Source organism: Mastigoproctus giganteus, chromosome 9, assembly GCF_048544385.1.
Source record: "Mastigoproctus giganteus isolate SK-2022 chromosome 9, ASM4854438v1, whole genome shotgun sequence".
Taxonomy (NCBI): domain Eukaryota; kingdom Metazoa; phylum Arthropoda; class Arachnida; order Uropygi; family Thelyphonidae; genus Mastigoproctus; species Mastigoproctus giganteus.
In genome coordinates this window covers 76,202,781-76,225,033 of record NC_143583.1, presented here as the reverse complement: position 1 = coordinate 76,225,033, position 22,253 = coordinate 76,202,781, and the positions used below count along the sequence as shown (strand labels likewise).

The following is a 22,253-nucleotide window of genomic DNA, read 5'->3' as shown; positions in this document are numbered from 1 at the left end:
CCTTCCATTTATTTCAAATACCTGTCTAGCTCAGCCTTAAATTTATTTAGGCTATCAACTTCCACAACAAGAAATGGAAGTCTGTTCCACCAATCAACTACCTGCTGGCTAAAGGCAAACTTCCACACATCTATCCTACAACTGTCTTTCCCCAATTAGAATTTATGCCCCCTCAGGTGATTATTCTGAGCAAGAGGAAGAATCCCGTCAGCATTGAGCATGCTCAAACCATTTAAGGCTTTATACACCTTAATCAGATCACCTTGCAGGTGCCTAGTCTCCAGACACTGTAATCTGCTAAACTTAACCATTTCTTCGTAAGAGAAACCCTTCATTCCATTCACTAATCTTGTTGCCCTTCTCTGTACTCGTTTCATGAGTTTTACATCTTTCTTAAAATGAGGCCTACAGTACTCAAGGTGTGACCTGACCATTGTCTTATATAAGTGGATAATCACCTTCTTATCCCTGCTAGAAAAATTCCTGTACAGTATATCATTGACAAGGCACCGTGAACAACTTTTGCAGACCATCTGCACTGCTCAGAGAACTTCATATCTGCCTGCACAATTACCCCCAGGTCCTTTTCATTCTCTACCACTGTCAGTGTAGTACCATAGAGTTGATACGTTACTCTGGGGTTACTGCTTCCCATATTTTATACTTTACATTTGTCAATGTTAACCTTCATTTGCCACCTGTCAGCCCATCTGCTCAACTTTTCTAGATCCTGTTGCAGCAACGTACTGTCATTGTTGTCCTTATCAACCCTGCAAACCTTCGTATCATCTGCAAACTTGGACATTAAGCCTGATATACCGTCGTCAATATCATTTATAAATACAGAAAACAACAATGGACCCAACACTGAATCTTGAGGGACTCCACTAATAAAATTAGTCCATGAAGAGCAGTGTCCATTGAGTACCACTCTCTGTCATCTCCCACTCAACCATCCCTTTATCCTAGCAGCAATTTGTCTCAAATGCCACACTGCTGCAGCAATCTTCCATGTGCAACAGTATCAAAAGCCTTTCTAAGATCCAAATATATGATATCAGAGTTATTCCCTGCATCCAGTTCCTTTGTGACCACATCATAGTATCCAATCAAATTGGTCAGACAAGACTTTCCCTTAACAAAACCATGTGTCCGAGCTATAACTGAAGTCTTGTCTAGATGATTCTGCAGTGCTTCTTTAACCAGTGCCTCCATTAATTTTCCTGGAACAGAAGTTAAACTCACAGTTCTATAATTACTTGTCAGCCTTTGATCCTCCTTTGTGAATTGGGGTCACATTTGCACATTTCCAGACTGTGGGTACCTCCCCTGAGTCCAAGGAAGCTCTTATAATTATGGCTAAGGGTTTTCTTACTTCCTTTGCTACCTCCTTTGATATAACTGGATAGATCCCATCCACCCCGTGTGCATTTTTTATATTTGTCTTGAACAAATTCCCCTCCACTTTCCTCTCAGTCATTACAAAATCATCTAGCGCATTGCCAGAGTTTAATTCACCCTCTGACATTCCTCTCCCTGAAGAACTCCTCATGTGTGAATGTAGATGTAAAATACTCATTTACTTTGTTAGCCACCCAAGCAGGATCATCAACAGTTGAACCAAATATCATCTTTTAAGGGCACAAAAGGTGATATTGTTGTACACGTTGGCACTAATTGACATTAAGAGCAAGAGATCTGCAGTTCTTCTTAACAAGTACAAGTCAATGTTGAAAAAAATTAAGTTAGTTGAATTTGAAAGTGTCTGCAATTCTGCCCAGACACAGTAGGAGGGAGAATATGATGAGAGCCTTGCCAATCAATTTGGCCATAGAGAGAGAGATTGAGCTTGGCTCATGGGGTAGAATTTTTTCAGTCTGGTCTGTTCTTGTTATCAGGAGAATCAGCTTCCACTGGGATGGAGTACACTTAAATAGAAAGGGTGCAAAAATATTTGCTGATGCTATCGGTGCAGTGTTAGATTGGTTGGAAAACTGCTAGCTTGGAGGGGATACACAGACTAGAAGATTAACAGTAGCCGCAGGCAGAGGCAAAAGTGATTGTTGCACTGCTTCTATTAGAATGAGCAGCAGCCTGGCAAGCAAGGTATTGGGGATTTCCAGAACTGCTGGGAATAGTGGAACAAATAAATACATGGGCTGTGTTAGAGTAACTGAGAGTAGGAACAGGTGCATGTTTTCTTGCACATATACCAAAGCTAGAAGTAGAGTTAAGAAATTTTATGAGTTTGAAGTGCTGGTCAAGACATCAAAGGCAGATATTGTTGGGTTATCAGAGAAGTGGTGTCACAAGGATATAAGCTGTGCGGAATTGAAATTTGCAGAGTACAATGTGTACAGAAATGATAGACAAGACAGGAAGGGAAGAGGGGTTATGCTGTTAGGTAAGAAACACACAAAATCTAAGAAATTGCAACCAATTGACATTGTATTGTCCACCAATGTTGAGTCAGTTTGGTAGTAGTAGTAGTGGCGGAATGTGATGCAAGAAAGCATGTGTATGAGCTTATGAAGCATCAGCCAAAAAAAAAAAAAAAAATCACACCATTCCCTCCAAATGCCTGTCCAGTTCCTCCTTATATTTATTCAACCTATCAACTTCCACAACGACAGATGGAAGTTTCTTCCAGCAATTAACCACCTGCTGGCTAAAGGCAAATTTCCGCACATCTGTCTTTTCTTAATTTGAATTTATACCCCCTTAGGTTCGTAATCTGAACAAGTGGAAGGATCCCATCAGAATTCATCGTGCTCAACCCATTCAGGGCCTTATACACCTCAATCAGATCACCGCGCAGGTGCCTAGTCTCCAGCCACTGCAATTTGCAGAACTTAAGCCTCTCTTGGTAAGAGGATCCCTTCATTCCCCTCACCAATCTTGTTGCCATTCTCTGTACACGCTCAAGTAAATCTACAGCCTTCCTAAAATGAGGCCTCCAGACCTGTACGCAGTACTCAAGGAGTGGCCTGACCATTGCCTTATACAGAGGGATAATCACCTCCTTTTCCCTGCTAGCAAAATTCCTATATATCTTTTAAAAAACAAAACCCCATGACCTGCCCTGGTAGCCTGTCTGCATTGCTCAGAAAACTTCATATCTGCCTGCACAATTACTCCCAGGTCTTTTTCATTTTCTACCACCTTAAATGTAGTACCACACAGTTGGTACGTTTCTCTGGGGTTACTTCTATCCATATGCAGTACTTTGCATTTGTCAGGGTTAAACTTCAGTTGCCACTTCTTAGCCCATCTGCCCAAATTATCTAGATCCTGTTGCAGTAGCACACTACCATTACTGTCATTAACAACTCTGCCAACCTTTGTATCATCTGCAAACTTCGACATTAAGCCTGATATACCTTCATCAATATCATTGATAAATATACAAAACAACAGTGAACCCAACACCGAACCCTGTGGGACTCCACTAATAACATTAGTCCACGAAGAGCAGCACCCATTGATTACCACCCTCTGTCTTCTCTCACTTAACCATCCTTTTATCCATTGCAGCAACTTACCCTTAATACCATTCTGCTCCAATTTGTACAATAGTCTTCCGTGCACAACAGTATCAAAAGCTTTCCTGAAATCCAAGTATAATATATCAAAATTATTTTTTGCATCCAGTTCCTTTGTATAATATCCTATCAAATTTGTCAGACAAGAGTTCCCTTAACAAACCCATTCTGTGTCTGAATTATTGCAGTAGTCTTGCCTAGATGATCCTGCAATGCATCTTTAACCAGTGACTCCATTATTTTACCCGGAACAGAAGTTAAACTAACTGGTCTGTAATTACTTGTGTCATCCTTCGATCCCCCTTTGTGAATTGGGGATACATTTGCACATCTCCAGTCCATGGGAACCTCCCCTGAGTCCAAGTATGCTCTCATAATTATGGCCAAGGGTTTGCTTAGTTGCTTTGCCGCCTCCTTTAATATAACTGGATAGATCCCATCCACCCCAGGTGCTTTTCTTATGTTTAACTTCAACAATTTCTCCTCCACTTTGCTCTCAGATATTACAAAATCATTAAGTATCCTGCTACAATTTGATAACCTTCTGCCATTTCCAAACCTTAATAACTCCTCGTGTGTGAATGTAGATGCAAAATACTCATTCAGTTTGTTTGCTATCTGGGCAGGATCATCAACAGTCGATCCATCGATGTCAAGTGGACCAATCAGATTCATCCCCTTCCTTTTAGAGTTTATATAAGTAAAGAAATCCTTGCTGTTTTTCTTAGCATCTTTTGCCAAGGATTTCTCGTAATCTGCCTTCGCCTTCCTAACCTCCTTTGTGACTGATTACAGACTACCTTATATCTGCCATAGGCTTCTGAGTCGCTTGATAATTTATATGCATCCCATGCATTTTCTTCTGTGTTACGAGTCCCATTAGTTCATTTGATAACCATTTAGGCCTAAACCTTGAACAGTATTTCTTAATAGGTATGAAACTTTTAGTAGCTTCCACGATTAATTCCTTGAATGCTTCCCACTTAGAATTTACTGTTGGTAACATCATCAGTTGGTCCCATTGTACAGAATTTAAAAACTGCTTGAGACCACTGCAGTCACCTTTACAAAAGCCCTTCCGTTTACCCCTTGATGGTAATTACATGTAGGTGGTAGATGACTTTCATCAACCAGTGAAATACCACCACTTTGCTTATTGGAGGCTTGAAGTGGTGAAACCCATGTTTAGTCTCTAGAGCAAAGTTTCCGGCAACCCCCTCCCCCATACTTCTCCTTCAACCCATGCACGGTACTAAGTATTATAGGTTTTGATACCTTTCGTGCTTGGGGTTTTTATAAAAAAAAAAAAAAAATCCCACATTAGTACAATGTGATCACTGTCACCCAGTGGTTCCTTTATCTGCAAATTCTTAATACACGAATGATCACTGCTGATAACCAAATCAAGATTATTACTCTCTCTGGTTGCCTCTCGAACCTGCTGCTGCAGAAAACAATCATCCAATAAATCCACAAAAGTCTGACTAGTGTGTGAGTGATCAACCCACAAGTTCCAGTCAATATCTGGGAAGTTAAAATCCCCCATTATAAGACATTCTGATTTACTGGCCCACTCTATTTCTCTGTATAACTGTTCATTGTACTCATTCGACAAAGATACTAGGCTTTTCATACCAACTAAGAAATACTGTTCGAGGTTTAGGCCTAAATGGATGTCATATGAATTAATGAGGCTCGTGGCAGAGAAGAAAAATGCATGGGATGCATATAAATTATCAGGTGACACAGAAGCCTATGGCAGATATAATCAAGTCACAAAGGAAGTTAGGCAGGTGAAGGCAGATTGCGAGAAATCTTAGGAAAAAGAGGCAGGGATAAACAGCACAGAGTTCTTTACTCAGTAAACAAAGGAAAGGGATGAATCAGATTGGACCATTTAACATAGATGGGTTGACTATTGATGATCATGCTTAGGTAGCTGATAAACTGAATTGAGTATTTTGCAACTACATTCACACGTGAGGATGTATTCAAGGAGGGGGATGTCAGACGTTTATCAAACTCTACCAGGGTGTTAAGTTATTTTGTAATAACTGAGAGCAAAGTGGAGGAGAAATTGTTGACGTTAAACATGAGGAAGGCACCTGGGGTGGACAGGATCTATCCAGTTATATTAAAGGAGGCAGCAAAGGAAGTAAGCAAACCCTTAGCCATAATTATGAGAGCTTCCTTGGACTCATGGTAGATCCCCATGTACTGGAAGCGTGCAAATGTATCCCCAATTCACAAAGGGGGGGTTCAAAAAGTTGACACAAGTAACTATGGACCTGTTAATTTAACTTGCGAAAATAATGGAGTCACTGGTTAAAGAAGCATTGTAGGATCATCTAGACAAGACTGCAGTAATAGTTAAGACACAGCATGGGTTTGTTAAATGGAGGTCTTGTCTGACCAATCTGATTGGATACTATGATATAGTCACAAAGGAACTGGAGGCAAAAAATAATTTTGATATCATATGCTTGGATTTTAGGAAAACTTTTGATACTGTTGCACCTGGAAGACTGCTGTACAAATTGGAACGGTATGACATTAAGGGCAACTTGCTACAGTGGATAAAGGGATGGTTGAGTCGGAGACAACCGGAGTGGTAATCTATGGACATTGCTTTTCGTGGACTAATGTTATTAAAGGAGTTCCCCAGGGTTCTGTGCTGGGCCCATTGTTGTTTTGTGTATTCAACCGTGATATCGATGAAGGCATATTTGGCTTAATGTCCAAGTTTGCAGATGATACAAAGGTTGGCAGGGTTGCAGATGTACTAACTGTGTGGTACTACACTCAGGGAAGTGGAGAGTGAAAAAGACCTGTGGGTAATTGTGTAGTCAGATAAGTTCTCTGAGCAGTGCAGGTGGGCTGCCAGAATAGGTCGTGGGGTCTTGTCAGTGATATCTAATAATTTTGTTAGACAAGGGGGTGATTATCCCACTGTGATAACTGCCACCTGGCAGTGATCACAGTGTGCTGAAATGGGATTTACTCAAAGAGGTAACTACCGTTAGGGGTAAAGGGAAGGGTTATTGCTTCCGTAAAGGCGACTACGATGGACCGAGACAGTATTTAAATTCTATACAGTGGGACCAACTGATGATGTTACCAACAGCAAATTCAAAATGGGAAGCATTCAAAGAACTTATCTTGGAAGCTACTAGGCTTTACATACCAACTAAGAAATATTGTTCAAGGTTTAGGCCAAAATGGATGTCAGATGAACTAATGAGGCATATGGCAGAGAAGAAAAATGCATGGGATACTTACAAATTAACACATGACACAGAAGCCTATGATAGATACAAGTTGATATGCAACCGAGTTACAAAGGAGGTTAGGCAGGCGAAGGCAGATTACGAGAAATCCTTGGCAAGGGAGGCAAAGAAAAACAGCAAAGAGTTCTTTACTTATGTAAACTCTAGAAGGAAGGGGATGAATCAGATTGGTCCACTTGATATTGATGGGTCAACTGTTGATGATCCTGCTCAGGTAGCTAACAAACTAAATGAATATTTTGCATCGACATTCACACATGAGGAGTTATTCAGCAAGGGGAATGCCAGAGGTGTATTCAACTCTAGCAGTAAGCTAGAGAATCTTGAAATAACTGGGAGTAAAGTGGAGGAGAAACTGTTGAAGATAAACACAAGAAAGGCACCCGGGGTGGATGGGATCTATCCAGTTATATTAAAGGAGGCAGCAAAGGAAGTAAGCAAACCCTTAGCCATAATTATGAGAGCTTCCTTGGACTCACGGGAGGTACCCATAGACTGGAAATGTGCAAATGTGACCCCAATTCACAAAGGAGGATCAAAGGCTGACACAAGTAATTATAGACCTGTGAGCTTAACTTCTGTTCCAGGAAAATTAATGGAGGCAGTGGTTAAAGAAGCACTGCAGGATCATTTAGACAAGACTTCAGTTATAGCTCAGACACAGCATGGTTTTGTTAAGGGGAAGTCTTGCCTGACCAACTTGATTGGATACTATGATGCAGTCACAAAAGAACTGGATGCAGGGAATAACTTTGATATTATATACTTGGATCTTAGAAAGGCTTTTGATACTGTTGCACATGGAAGACTGCTACACAAATTGGAGCAGTGTGACATTGGAGGCAAATTGCTGCTATGGATAAAGGGGTGGTTGAGGGGGAGAAGACAGAGAGTGGTAATCAATGGACACTGCTCATCGTGGACTAATGTTATTAGTGGAGTCCCTCAGGGCTCAGTGTTGGGTCCATTATTGTTTTTTGTATTTATAAATGATATTGATGATGGTATATCAAGCTTAATGTCCAAGTTTGCAGATGATACAAAGGTTGGCAGGGTTGTCAAGGACACTACTGACACTATGCTGCTGCAGCAGGATCTGGACAGGTTGACCAGATGGGCTGAGAGGTGGCAAATGAAGTTTAACATTGAGAAATGTAAAGTACTACACATGGGAAACAGCAACCCCAGAGCAACGTATCAACTCTGTGGTACTACACTGACAGTGGTAGAGAATGAAAGGGACTTGGGGGTGGTTGTGCAGGCAGATATGAAGTTCTCTGAGCAGTGCAGATGGGCTGCAAGAGTAGCTCATGGAGTATTGTCAATGATATACAGGAATTTTTCCAGCAGGGATAAGGAGGTGATTATTCCATTGTATAAGGCAATGGTCAGGCCACACCTAGAGTACTGTATACAGGTCTGGAGGCCTCATTTCAAGAAGGATGTAGAGCTGCTGGAACGAGTACAGAGAAGGGCAACAAGATTAGTGAATGGAACAAAGGGGTGCTCTTACGAAGAAAGGCTTAAGTTTTGCAAATTACAGTGTCTGGAGACTAGGCACCAGCGAGGTGATCTGATAGAGGTGTATAAAGCCTTGAATGGTTTAAGCATGCTCAATGCTGATGGGATTCTTCCTCTAGCTCAGAAAAATCACCTGAGAGGGCATAAATTCAAATTGAGGAAAGACAGATGTAGGATAGACGTGCGGAAATTTGCCTTTAGCCAGCGGGTGGTTGGTTGGTGGAACAGACTTCCATCCCTTGTGGTGGAGGTTGATAGCCTAAATAAGTTTAAGGCTCAGCTGGACAGGTATTTTGAATGAACAGAGGGGTGAAGTGGAAGTGGGTTTTTTTTTTTTGGGCTGATGCTGCATAAGCTTGCTTTCTTGCATGAAATGCCTGTGCTAATGCTAAATGCTAATTGTAGAAGACCATGGTGAGGCCACACTTTGAGTACTGTGTGCAGGTCTTGAGGCCTTTTTAGGAAGGATGTAGAGTTGCTAGAATGAGTACAAAGAATGGCAACGAGATTGGTGAGGGGAATAAAGGGGTGCTCGTACCAAGAAAGGTTAAGTTCTGCAAATTGCAGCACCTGGAGACTAGGCACATGTGAGGTAATCTGATTGAGATGTATAAGACTTTGAATGGGTTGAGCAAGCTCAGTGCTGATGGGAGTCTTCCTCTTGCTCAGATTAAAAACCTGAGGGGCCATAGATTCAAATTGAGGAGACAGTTGTAGAATAGATGTGCGGAAATTTGCCTTTAGCCAGCGGGTAGTTGATTGCTGGAACAGACTTCCATCTCTTGCCGTGGAAGTTGATAGCTTAAATAAATTTAAGGCTGTTCTGGACAGGCATTTAGAGTTAATAAATGGGTGAAATGGGAGTTTTTTATTTTTTTTTTGGCTGATGCTCCATAAGCTTGCTTTCTTGCTAATGCTAATATACAGACTAACAAGTACCTCGGTATTATGAAAAAATTGAGGTTTCTTTCACACACACACACACACACACACACACACACACACACACACACACACACACACACACACACACACACACACACACACACACACACATGTATAAAACCTGAAGGAAAAGGCCAAAAACTATTTTGCAATACTAACTAATGTTACTATAAAAATTTGAAATTTGGAGCCTGAATGGCAGGACACTAGAAACTTATTATGATTGTGTTTTCGTACCTATGATAACTCATGAATCAATAGCAGCAGCAGCAATTGGAGAGAGAGAATAACAAAGACAGCCATAGAAAAGCAGCTATTTTAGGCACAAAGAGCAATGTTATTGGCCATCTCAGTGTTCTCCCCCAGAAAATTTTGCCAGCTGGGTGGTATGATGAAGTAGCCAGATGGGAAATTGTAATACTTCACAATATTATAAAATTTTCTGTTATTTATAAATGTGACTTTAGCAATCCAGAGCAAAAATGAATTGCATAATTAACATTATATTGATTTAATGATAATTTGTGCAATGATCATTGAAAAAATTTAATATTGGCTAGTGTTATATTTTTTAACTGAAAAATGAAAATTCCAATGCATATATATAACACACTAAATTTAACAAATAAGCTACTTTTTATTTAAAAAGTAGAATATTTTAATAACAAATTAAAAAAAAAAAACAATTTTATTAGAATTCAATGTAAAAAAATAATAATGAAAAATCTAAATCTAAATCTAAAAAATCTAAAAATCTAAATCTTAAAATTTAAATATTTTCTGATTTAACTTCTTACTCCTTATGGGTTCTTATTTTGTTTTATTTTATTGCAGTATTTAATATTATATTTGTGCTCCTGTACGGAAATCTTGACAAACAACGCATCTAGCAGTTCACAGAATTTAATGTGGTGTACTAGGTTGCGGAATTTTAATACAATAAACCCTTGCTATTCGTGGTCACTGATTTAATATAAAATGAAACCTAAAAAAATGTGAATTTTAAAGCACTGTGAACATTTTCTGCCATAAAAAATATGGGCATGGCTAAAACCATCTTTCCCGGTTAAAACAGCATGCAGTGGATGGGGGGAAAGGGGTGACACAATCACGAGTGCAGATTCTTCCCGCTAATCCTTGTTCAGTATGTGTTATACACTTGTCATGGAAAGTTTCATCATTTTCTTTTAATTGATATGCTTACAAAAGTGAGAAATCTACCATTTTGCAATGTGTTAGCGTAAACAGACTTTTTCAAGTGTGTTAACAGTTAAAACAAGTTCTTTTCTAACCCCTACGAAAATATGGCTACGAATAACAAGGGAATTGGTAAAAGATCAAAGAAGGTGATGACATTACTGAGTAAAATTTAGTTATTAGACAAAATTTCTAATGGTGAAAGTGTCACGTCAGTGGCAAAATATTATAAAATCAATAAGTCAATGGTGTGATCAGTCAAGAAATCGAAGAAAAAATCCAGTTAAAACAAGTTCTTTTCTAACCCCTACGAAAATATGGCTACGAATAACAAGGGAATTGGTAAAAGATCAAAGAAGGTGATGACATTACTGAGTAAAATTTAGTTATTAGACAAAATTTCTAATGGTGAAAGTGTCACGTCAGTGGCAAAATATTATAAAATCAATAAGTCAATGGTGTGATCAGTCAAGAAATCGAAGAAAAAATCCACCGTAGTGTCCATGAAAACATGGTAATTGCTTCAAAAATTTGCTCTGTAAACTCGTGATGTTAAATAAAAAAAAATGGAAAAGGCTTTAATCTGTGGATAGAAGATCGAACCCAAAATAAAATTCCGCTAAGTTCACTCACCATTCGTGAAAAGGCAAAACACCTTTATCAACACTTTAGCAAAACTGGTGATAGCACTGGTGGGATAAGTTTTTTAACTAGCAAAGGTTGGTTTGAAAGGTTTAAAAACTGATGTCCTTCATAATGTGAAACTTGTAGGTGAGTCTGCATCTTCGGATTTCGTGGTTGCAGAAAATTTCCTGACTGAATTAAAAAAATTAATTACAGTCAAAGGATAAGTTCCCGAATAGATGTTCAATGCAGACAAAACTTGAAACAAAACTTCAAATGCAGACAAAACTGCATTGAAACTGGGTTGTTTTGGAAGAGAATGCCATGTTTTTGAAAGATTTGTTTGAAATTTCTAATAAATGTTACATTTTAATATTAAATTGTTTTCATTTCAAGCATTAATGAAAACATAAATTGTTTTCATTAATGCTTGAATTTCATTATAATATTATGGTAGGTACATATAATACATACATAGACAAAATTTTAGACTAGTTTTTCTTATATATTTCATACTTTGGAATGGAACCCTTTTATTACTATGGGCAACATAACTCAGTATTCGTGTTTTCAGTATTCACTGCATTTCTCAGGAATGTAACCCCCACGAATAGCGGGTTTACTGTACTCAGCTTGCCATAGAGATGGCTGCAGAGTGAGTGAGTCGATACACTAAGTTAACTCAGAAAGTGTCCAAAAGATTTGAATAACAAAAGTGAATCTGAGTCAACTCAGTGAATCGCAGAATTCAACCAACATATCGACACCATCAACCATCTGGCATCTGATAGCTCAACATAAAACACATGACAATATTCTCAGTAATATGGATTCACAGCTTCAAACTATGCAATGGCGCATGATGTCAGCAAGATGATCAAATAGATCTTTCTGTGTCCAATCACAATTCCAGCTGGATTTCCGTCCGGTCCTGTCGCATCGACTTCGATCGCATAGTATGTTCAAATTAATATTGATTGAGATCAGTACCATACAGTACCACTAGAATCACTTATATTTTAGCCGGGTGGTCAATTAAATTCACTGGGTGGTATGCCCATTCAATGGGTCCTGGGGAGAACACTGCATCTTCAGGGCCTAAAGACGCAGTCTCAGGACAGTCTCAACCCAGTTCCTGCAGGTCATAACCAGAAAACTACCACTGGATTTGGAGGTACAGTTTAGTGGTCTTGTGAATGCCATTTGCCGACAGCTGCAACCACAATTAATAGCATCATCAAAGTAGGAAAAATCGAGAATAAAGCAAATACTTAATGAGAAAAGGTAGGAAACCACACTTGGTAGGGTGACTTACAATTTTGTACCACAGGCAAAAGTAATAACAAAAACAAACATGGAGAATCTCGGGTTTGGAGGTGAGTTATTTAATAACAAGGTGTGGGAGTCTGAATCATAAATTACATCAGCTGTTAATTTCTAACTCCCCACACTGGCACTGTGGAGAGGTGGACACCTGGAACCATATTCTCTTCAATTGCCACATCTACACAGGCATCAGAAATAACTTGGAAGTGGAAATAGGAGAACTAAGAAGAGGAATGGAAACATAATTAATCGATACCAAACCCATTATACGGCTTTCAAAATTTTGCGGCAGCAGCCTTCAAGAGAAGGAAGTCACTCCTGCCATGGTCCTAAAAGTGAATAGAACTCTGAAATAAAATTAGTGCCAAGACACAGTAATGTGAGAACAGAGTAGGATACCAGCACAGGAAGAAAAGAAATAAGAAAAGACAAAACACACTAACAAGGAGGAAGCGAAATCACTGAGTGAAAAACTTGCACCCACACATAAAAGGAAGTGACCTTAACTGAGAAACAGAGACAAGAATTAAGATTAAATACAAAGGCTTAAACAAATGGAGAAAGAAAGTAAGAAACAAGCCAATGTTCAGTCCTGTGATAAATCACACAAGATGACAAGCCCATGACAAAAGACAATAGGGAAGGAAAGTAAATGGACAGATGCAGAAACTGACAGTAACCATACAATGATACATTACTCATCACTGTGAAAAAACACTATCTTAACACAGAATGAAGGCACCAAAATCAAGAAAACTAAGTTTAGACAGAAAGCAAGAAACTAAACTTCAACAAAAGGTAGAGCACCAGCAAAAGCAAAAGAAAAAACTATGACCCCAGGAAACAAATAGGAAGCAAGAATACTGACAAATTTGTGTAAGTTATTTGTGAATACCTTAGTACTGTCAGATTTGTAAAAGAGACAAAAGGTTCACTGAGTGCTCTGTTTTTCCAGACCGAATTATCAGTGTTAAGCAGGGATCACCTGTATCAATTTTATTATCTAATAAATCAGAAAAAAACCTGGATTATATTTTCTTTCTCAATTAATAAAAACACTTATGTCAGAATAATCTTGAGAAAAATAGTAAACAATTAAATTATAAATTTTCTCTGTAATTTTCTCCATTCTCATTTGAAACAGATAAAAGTTCTGCTTTGTATAAAAGCTGTGCCTTTCTTGATTACATGGTAATACTACTACTGCAGAGATTGCATATGCCCACGTTCTCTCAATAATTCATAATTTGAAAAAATTACTCCTTTCTCGAGTGAGCATGTTTGGTCCCTGGGGAATGAGTTTTTGATATTTCCTGATATACTGAGTAGTGAGTTTCTTTGTGGCATCTTGAAGTTCTGTAAAACTGAAAACTGGGAATGTGAATGTGCTTTTAAATATTTGTATTTTGACAAAAAGCCAATTCAAAGATTAATTTACAAAAACTTATTACTTTTTTTGGTACAATAATAACTGTACATCTCTTTATGTATCACTTGATTCGATTTTGTCAAATTCTGGATCTGAATGCCATAGAATTTCTTCAGTTTTGGCTTTTATGAGACCAAATCTTAACATGTTCAATCTTCTCCTCCTCCTCCTCCTCTGATTTTGAAACCTATTTTTATGCTGTCATCTATTATTAATTGTGTCTACTATAACTAGGAAACACAGATAACAAAAGGCAACAAGTACCAGTTGATTTTCAGATAATTCATACATTAAAAAAATGGACACATTTGAAGCAACATTGAAAATGTAAATTTAAATGTTACTGTAGCAGGTCTGCATGTGAAAAACATTTATTCATATGTCCTTCTGAAACAAAGTTGTTGAGACTTCCAAAGTGAGTCACAGTCACTTGTATTTTACCTTATAACCAACCACTTATGAACTGCAAGAGTCCATAGCAACCAAAAGGAATACTGCTGCTACCCTTGATGTTATATACTATATGATGTTCCAATATTTAGATGACAAATCATTATTTTCAGTGCTCACCTTTTTGTCATACCGTCATTGAACATACTCATCACAACTTTTGTTATAGTAGTAGTAGTAGTAGTAATAGTGGCATGTGATGCAAGAAAGCAAGTGTATGAGCTTATGCAGCATCAGCCAAAAAAAAAAAAAATCACACCATTCTCTCCAAATGCCTGTCCAGTTCCTCCTTAAATTTATTTAACCTATCAACTTCCACAACGACAGATGGAAGTTTGTTCCAGCAATTAACCGCCCGCTGTCTAAAGGCAAATTTCTGCGCATCTATGCGTGCTCAACCCATTCAAGGCCTTATACACCTCAATCAGATCACCGCGCAGGTGCCTAGTCTCCAGCCACTGCAATTTGCAGAACTTAAGCCTCTCTTGGTAAGAGGATCCCTTCATTCCACTCACCAATCTTGTTGCCCTTCTCTGTACACGCTCAAGCAAATCTACATCCTTCCTAAAATGAGGCCTCCAGACCTGTATGCAGTACTCAAGGCGTGGCCTGACCATTGCCTTATACAGAGGGGTAATCGCCTCCTTTTCCCTGCTAGAAAAATTCCTATATATCATTGACGAAACCCCATGACCTGCCCTGGCAGCCTGTCTGCATTGCTCAGAAAACTTCATATCTGACTGCAAAATTACTCCCAAGTCTTTTTTCATTTTCTACCACCTTAAGTGTAGTACCACACAGTTGCTACATTTCTCTGGGATTACTTCTACCCATATGCAGTACTTTTCATTTGTCAAGATTAAACTTCAGTTGCCACTTCTTAGCCATCTGCCCAAATTATCTAGATCCTGTTGCAGTAGCACACTGCAATCATCCTGTGTAATAGTTATCCTCTAGTCAGGGAAAGATCATTCTAATATTCACAGGTAATGACTAATTTATCTTACCTACCAGCTGAGTAAAACCCTTGTTAAAAATTATATGCTATCAAATCATGTAGTATTTAGAGTTCCAAGACTTGATGAATGATGGAATGATGATCATTTTGGCTTGCAAAAAGTTGTTCATCCTTTGATCTCACAGATAAAGTGAATGTTAAGCATGTCAATGCTTAACATTCACTTTATGTCAATGCTTAACATTCAAATGAATGTTAAGCATTGACATAAAGGAAGCCTTCAGTGCCCTATGGTATTGTTCTGGCATCTTGAGGGATATCTGTTCCCTTGAACTTCAAGATCCTTACAATTTGTTATTGGCAGCTCTTAAACCTGAATAAAGAGGTCTCATAAGGCTCTGTTCTCAGTTGTACATTATTTGCAATAAGAATAAATTACATGACCACAAATATTCCCAACACTGTGGATTTGTACCTTTACAGTGATGAATTTACCATCTCTTGTCATGCTCATAATATGAGCTACCTCAAGCAGCATATACAAATCTTAGAAATAACATTGAAATATGGATGACACAAAACAGATACATCCTGATCAAACAGAAATCTATTACCATACCCACACACATTTCTGTAAGAGGTGCAAATGCATCCTTGGCCTGAGCTATATCCAGTTATCCATTTCCAACTTCTAGATCCAATTTTTGATACAAGGTTGAACTTTCTAGAGCGTATTAAATATCTGTGTTTAATATGCTCTAGGAAGAAAAGAAATCAACATACTTTGGATCATTTCCTTGTTATAATGATACAGATTATTGTACCCTACTTTATTTTTATCAATCCCTTATCAAATCTTGCCTAGACTGTGGAGCACATATTTATGATTGTATTAAGGAGATTGCATGGGCATGTGTCATCCATATTTAACATTCTACCCTCAAGATTGTCCTATGTGTGTACAGAATGTCAGCAGTACAAAGTGATATAGAGACCCTCTGAGTACGGCTCTTTCACTCAGGGGTCCCAAGATACTGACTTTGAACCTCCACTACTGACACGAATCTCCATTGAAAGATGTTACTCCAACTGTACAGCTAAAATTCAAAGCCTGCCTTTCCATACCATTTGGCTGATTCTAAATAATCTACAGTGAAGACCTACTAATATCTGATTACAAATGATATCTGATTAACAAAATGATGAAACGTTTACTTTGATAAAGGCTTCAGGCTAATAAGAATGATAACAGGTTAAGTTAAATTTCAAATAAAATTCAGGTATTAAGGTAATATATAAAGAAACAAAAGTTAAATAAAAAACATATTTCTTCCATTGCATTTGATTTTCAGATTAGAATATAGTCAATTTCATAAAGTCAAAAAAATATCAGACAACGATATTTAAATGCCATAAAGGTTATTTTGTGAACCTTTTTTTTTTTTATTTAGACTCATTCTTTCTGCTAAAATCAGATTCCATCTCATAATATAAGCCTTGCAATTGTAGTGTAGATGTTCAAGGATTGTCATTCATAAAGTTTACTCTCAGTTTTTTCAGTCTTCTAGGATTGTCAAAAAAGCTCAGCATTACATAACAGATTTTATTTTTCATAAACAGTAGATGAAAATAATGTGGAAAATAAATTTTTTTAAAATTTTTCATCTCAAAATTTAGTGCAAAAGATATGCAAGAATAGTGAGGATATTTTGTTTTCCCTTGGAAATTTTACTAATATATTTTACTCATGTCTAGTATTTTGAGACATTATTTAACAGAAAAAAAAAAAAAAAGTAGAAAAGCATTTTATTGTCTTTGTATATACAGCAGACTCTCGATTAACTGGGAAGTGGATTAGCTGGGACACTTCAAGACTCCAAATTAAAAAAAAAAAAAAAAAAAAGACCAAATGTTTAGTTTGTTTTAGTGCGTTGTATCGATTGTTATGTTCCGTTGCCCCGCAAAAGGACAAATTTTGTTTCGTTATTTATGTCAGGGGTGTAGGAATTTTTTTTATAGTAAATTTTTTTTTTTTTTTTAGAAATCGCAAAAATTATGGGTAAACGCAAAAGTTTTCAGGTAAACAAAAACTTGAAATTATTCAAAAGTTTGAAAACGGTGCATCTGTTAAATCTTTAAAGAACCATTATGATGTTGGTGACAAAACCATACGCAACATCTTAAAAAATAAAGGGAAGCTATTAGATTTAAAATCAACATCACAAAAATAAAGGGAAGCATCGTATTGGATGCACAACTAGTGCGTGGTAAGCTTTTATCTATCACCATATTTTTTAAGTAGGTTGCTGAACATTTTTCGATACAGTAAGTCCCCGAGTCCCCGACTTACTCAACTATAGATTTATGAAAATTTTTTTTTTTTTTTGCTCAGTTTTTTTTTTTTTAGGATTGTAAAATTTAAAACAAAAATAATAAATAAATAAAATAAGCAATCAATAACAACGATCACTGCATGCAGAAATTGCACAAGTGAGATACGGAGTAACAAGCAAAAAAATAGGAAAGAATAGAAGGTTCTTATAATTTATTTGTTGTTTTTTTTTTTTTTTTTTTTTTTTATGACTGAATGCAATAAGATCAAGTTTACGACCCGTTTATAATTAGATGCAAGAACAGAAAAGCCCAGTAACCCGGAAGGTGAAAATTGTTTAAATGTAATGACCTCCAGAAATGTGCTTTAGTAAAATGTGAGTTCGCATGAGGTGATAATAGTGTGTTTTCCCCTTAACCCTGTGAAGTTCTTTTCAGAAAATTTCGTTTTGACCATTATCATGGTGCCAACTAAGAGAATAAGTGACAGCGCTACTAGTAAATCTACCAAGAAAAGGAAAGCGATCGATTTGTATCAGAAAATTAAACTAATAAGAATGTATGAAAATGGTCAAATGTTAACAAGTATCACGCTGAATTCAGATTTGTCAATAATAATATAGTAGCAATATGTTATTAATCATTCCCGAGTTACGTAAAACTCGACAAAGTAAGAAGTCCTGGAACGTATCCTTTACGTATGCTGGGGACTTTTGTATTTTTGGATTAACTGGAAAATTGATTATCCAGGATTTGTTTTTTACCATCTATCCCGGAAAATCGAGAGTCTACTGTAATTATATTTCATATATTAAAAGACAAGGTTATATTCAAGGTATAAATAAATATTACCAACAGATTAGGCATATAGTAATTATTTTTATAAAATTTGTTCCAGCAGTGTCCACTGGAACTGCTCTCCATTCCATCATCGCCAATATTAGTTTCTGCTTCTTCGCCAACATCAACAACTAGTAGCTTTGTTACTCAGTATTCTCCTATAAGTTCTCAATCAGATGGTCCAAATGTCTCTCAACAAACTGAACAGTTAGGTTTTTTATATGGTCTCTTTTTGTTTTGTTATTTCACAATGCATTTTCAGTATTAGGTAAAGTAGTCTGGGATGCTATTTTTATTTAGAAATGTTTAAAAATACTAAAAGAAAAGAAGTATCATTATAATAAAATTGCTATTGCTTTAACAGTGAAATTTACTGATGTAGAAATTTTGAGAAAGTTCAAGTTTGGAAAGTATTGAAAAGACTTTATTTTGTATTTAGTTCATTAATTTTATATTATAAATAAAAGTTGCTCAGTTAACAACTGATTTTTTACAGGTCCTGTGTCCTCAGGCACACATTGATTTTGATTTCACATCTGGGAAAATTATCTGCAATTTAGTACTTTTGTAATCCTGATTATAAAAGATCTTATATAGTATTCTTATATTTTAAAATAAAACATCTGTTATATCATGATGTCTACCTTGTGCATCTTGCAGTAATATAAGGTTGAAAAGAAACACAAAATATTGCATTGGTTTTACCAAATGTAATTTAATTTACCTTAAAACATTATATACAACATTATACTTAAAACATTATATACTATTTGTTAATATTTATTAGTGCATACTATTTACAAGTTAGTTATATTAGCATTAGCATTAGTTGTGCCATATGATGCAAGAAAGCAAGCTTACACAGCACCAGCCAAAAAAAACCCCTTCCCATTTCACCCATCCGGTCACTCCAAATGTTTGTCTAGTTCAGCCTTAAATTTATTTAAGCTATCAACTTCCACAACAACAGATGGAAGTCTGTTCCAGCATTCAACTACCCGTTGGCTAAATGCAAACTTCTGCACATCTATTCTACAACTGTCTTTCCTCAATTTGAATCTATGCCCACTCAGGTTCTTAATCTGAGCAAGCGGAAATATCCCGTCAGCATTGAGCCTGCTCAAACCATTCAAGGCCTTATACACCTCAATCAGATCACCTCATAGGTGCCTAGTCTCCAGATGCTGCAACTTGCAGAATTTAAGCCATTCTTCATAAGTGCACCCTTTGTTCCTCTCACCAATCTTCTTGCCCTTCTCTGTACTCGTTCTAGCAAATCTACTTTGCCTTATACAAAGGGATAATCACCTGCTTGTCTCTGCTAGCAAAAATTCCTATATATCATTGACAAAACTCTATGACCTACCCTGCAGCCAGTCTGCACTGCTCAGAGAACTTCATATCTGACTACACAATTACCCCCAGGTCTTTTTCATTCCCCACCTCCCTGAGTGTAGTACCACAGAGTTGGTACATTTCTCTTGGATTACTGCTATCCATATGTAGTACTTTGCATTTGTCAACGTTAAACTTCAGTTGCCACTTCTCAGCCCATCTGCCTAACTTTTCTAGATCCTGTTGCAGTAGCACACTGTCTTTAGTGTCATTAACAACCCTCCCAACCTTTGTATCATCTGCAAGCTTGGACATTAAGCCTGATATACATTCATCGATAGCATTGATAAATACAAAAAACAGCAATGGGCCCAGCACCGAACCCTGGGGGACTCCACTAATAACATTAGTCCACATAGAGCAGTGTCCATTTATTACCACTCTCTGCTGTCTCCCACTCAACTATCCCTTTATCCATTGCAGTAACTTGCCCTTAATGCCATACTGCTCCAATTTGTACAGCAGTCTTCTATGTGCAACAGTATCAAAAGCTTTCCTGAAAAACCAGTATATGATATCAAAATTATTTTCATGCATTTTTCTTCTCTGTTACGAGTCTCATTAGTTCATTTGACAACCATTTAGGCCTAAACCTTGAACAATATTTCTTAATAGGTATGAAACTTTTAGTAGCTTCCACTATTAATTCCTTGACTGCTTCCCACTTAGAATTTACTGTTGGTAACATCGTCAGTTGATCCCACTGTACAGAATTTAAAAAATGTCGGAGACCACTGTACTCGCCTTTACGGGAGCAAAAACCCTTTCTTTTACCCCTGATGGTAATTAAATCTTTAAGTAAATCCCACGTCAGTACACTGTGATCACTGCCACCTAGTGGTTCTTTTATCTGGAAATTCCTAATACACGAATGATCACTGCTGGTAACCAGATCAAGAGTATTACTTTCTATAGTTGCCTCTCGAACATGCTTCTGCAGAAAACAATCATCTAATAAATCCACAAAAGTCTGACTAGTGTGTGAGTGCCCAACCCACAAGTTCTAGTCAATACCTGGGAAGTTAAAATCCCCCATTATAAGACATTCCAATTTACTAGCCCACTCTATTTCTCTGTACAATTGTTCATTGTACTCATTCGAGTCAATAGGCCTATAACACACTCCTACTCTTATTTTTGCTTTTGCAGTGCTTATGTCACACCAAACTGACTCAACAGTGCACTGTTCATCTATATCAACTGGATGCACTTCTTTTGATTTTATGTTTTTCTTTATTAACAGCATAACCCCTCCTCCCTTCCTATCCTGTCTATCCTTTCTGTACACATTGTACTCCCCAAATTCCAGTTCGACATTCCTTATATCTGTGTGACACCACACTCCGATATCCCAACAATATCCGCCTTTGATGTCTTGACCACACTTCAAATTCATCAAATTTATTTACTATACTTCTAGCATTGGTATACATGCAAGTATACATTCACCTATTCTTATTCTTAGTTACTCTAACACATCCATATACCCACCTGTTTCACGATGACTGCCATCCGTCCCTGAAACCCCCAACACCCCTTGCTCCAGGTCGCTACTTATTCTAATAGAAGTTGTGCAAGAATCACCTTCACCTCTGCCTATGGCTACTGTTAAACTATTAGTCCTTGTGTCCCCCCAAGCTATCAGTTTTCCGACCCACCCAACACTGCCTCAATAGCATCAGCAAATATTCTTGCACCCTTTCTATTTAAGTGTATCCCATCCCTGTAGAAGCAGTCTCTCCTGTTAACAAGTACAGTTCAGGGTGAAAAAAATTCTATCCCTTGAGCCTTGCACAATCTTTCCAGGGCCAAATTGATCGACAAGGCTTTCATCATATACTCCTTCCTGTCGTGTCTGGGCAGAATTGTAGGCACTTTCAAATTCAACCCTAATTCATGGCTTTTTTTCATCAGTGACCTGTACCTTTTAAGTAATTCTGCCGGTCTCCTACTCTTAATATCATTAGTGCCAACGTGTACAACTATATCACCTTTTGTGCCCCTAAAAGATGATATCTGCTCTACAACGTCATCAACCTTTGCCCCTGGCAGACATACCCTGGTCCTGTTCCACCTATCCTTTTTACAAAGCATGTTTCCCTGACAATAGAGTCACCAACAACTACTAGTTCCTGTGGGACCAGCGCATTCTGCCTTGGGGGTTGCCGCTGTGTTGCATTATGACCAAGTGCAAGCTGTGGCGTTGATGTGGGCAGCTGAGAGCCTGATGGGCCCCTCAATTTAGATCTTTCGAGGGCATCCACCCTGTCCTTCAAACTCTCATATAGGCCCATAACAATGCTTAGTTGTCGCCTGATTTCCTTACACTCCTTACATCGCGCGCACACACAGAGACATCCCCCGTGGCAATATCATGTTCCATTCCAGACAGTTCGGCAAACATTTCA

The 22,253-nt window shown here is 37.7% G+C and overlaps 1 protein-coding gene across 1 annotated transcript in view; it reads left to right on the top strand.

Moving 5' to 3' along the window:
- The window catches only part of LOC150080467 (transcription factor CP2-like protein 1), a 442,462-nt gene that overhangs the window by 251,887 nt on the left and 168,322 nt on the right, over positions 1-22,253 (top strand). Inside the window, exon 12 of the mRNA XM_090380701.1 lies at positions 18,509-18,657. Coding sequence (XP_090236827.1) covers positions 18,509-18,657 — 149 coding nt within the window. The remainder of the gene's footprint in view (positions 1-18,508; positions 18,658-22,253) is intronic.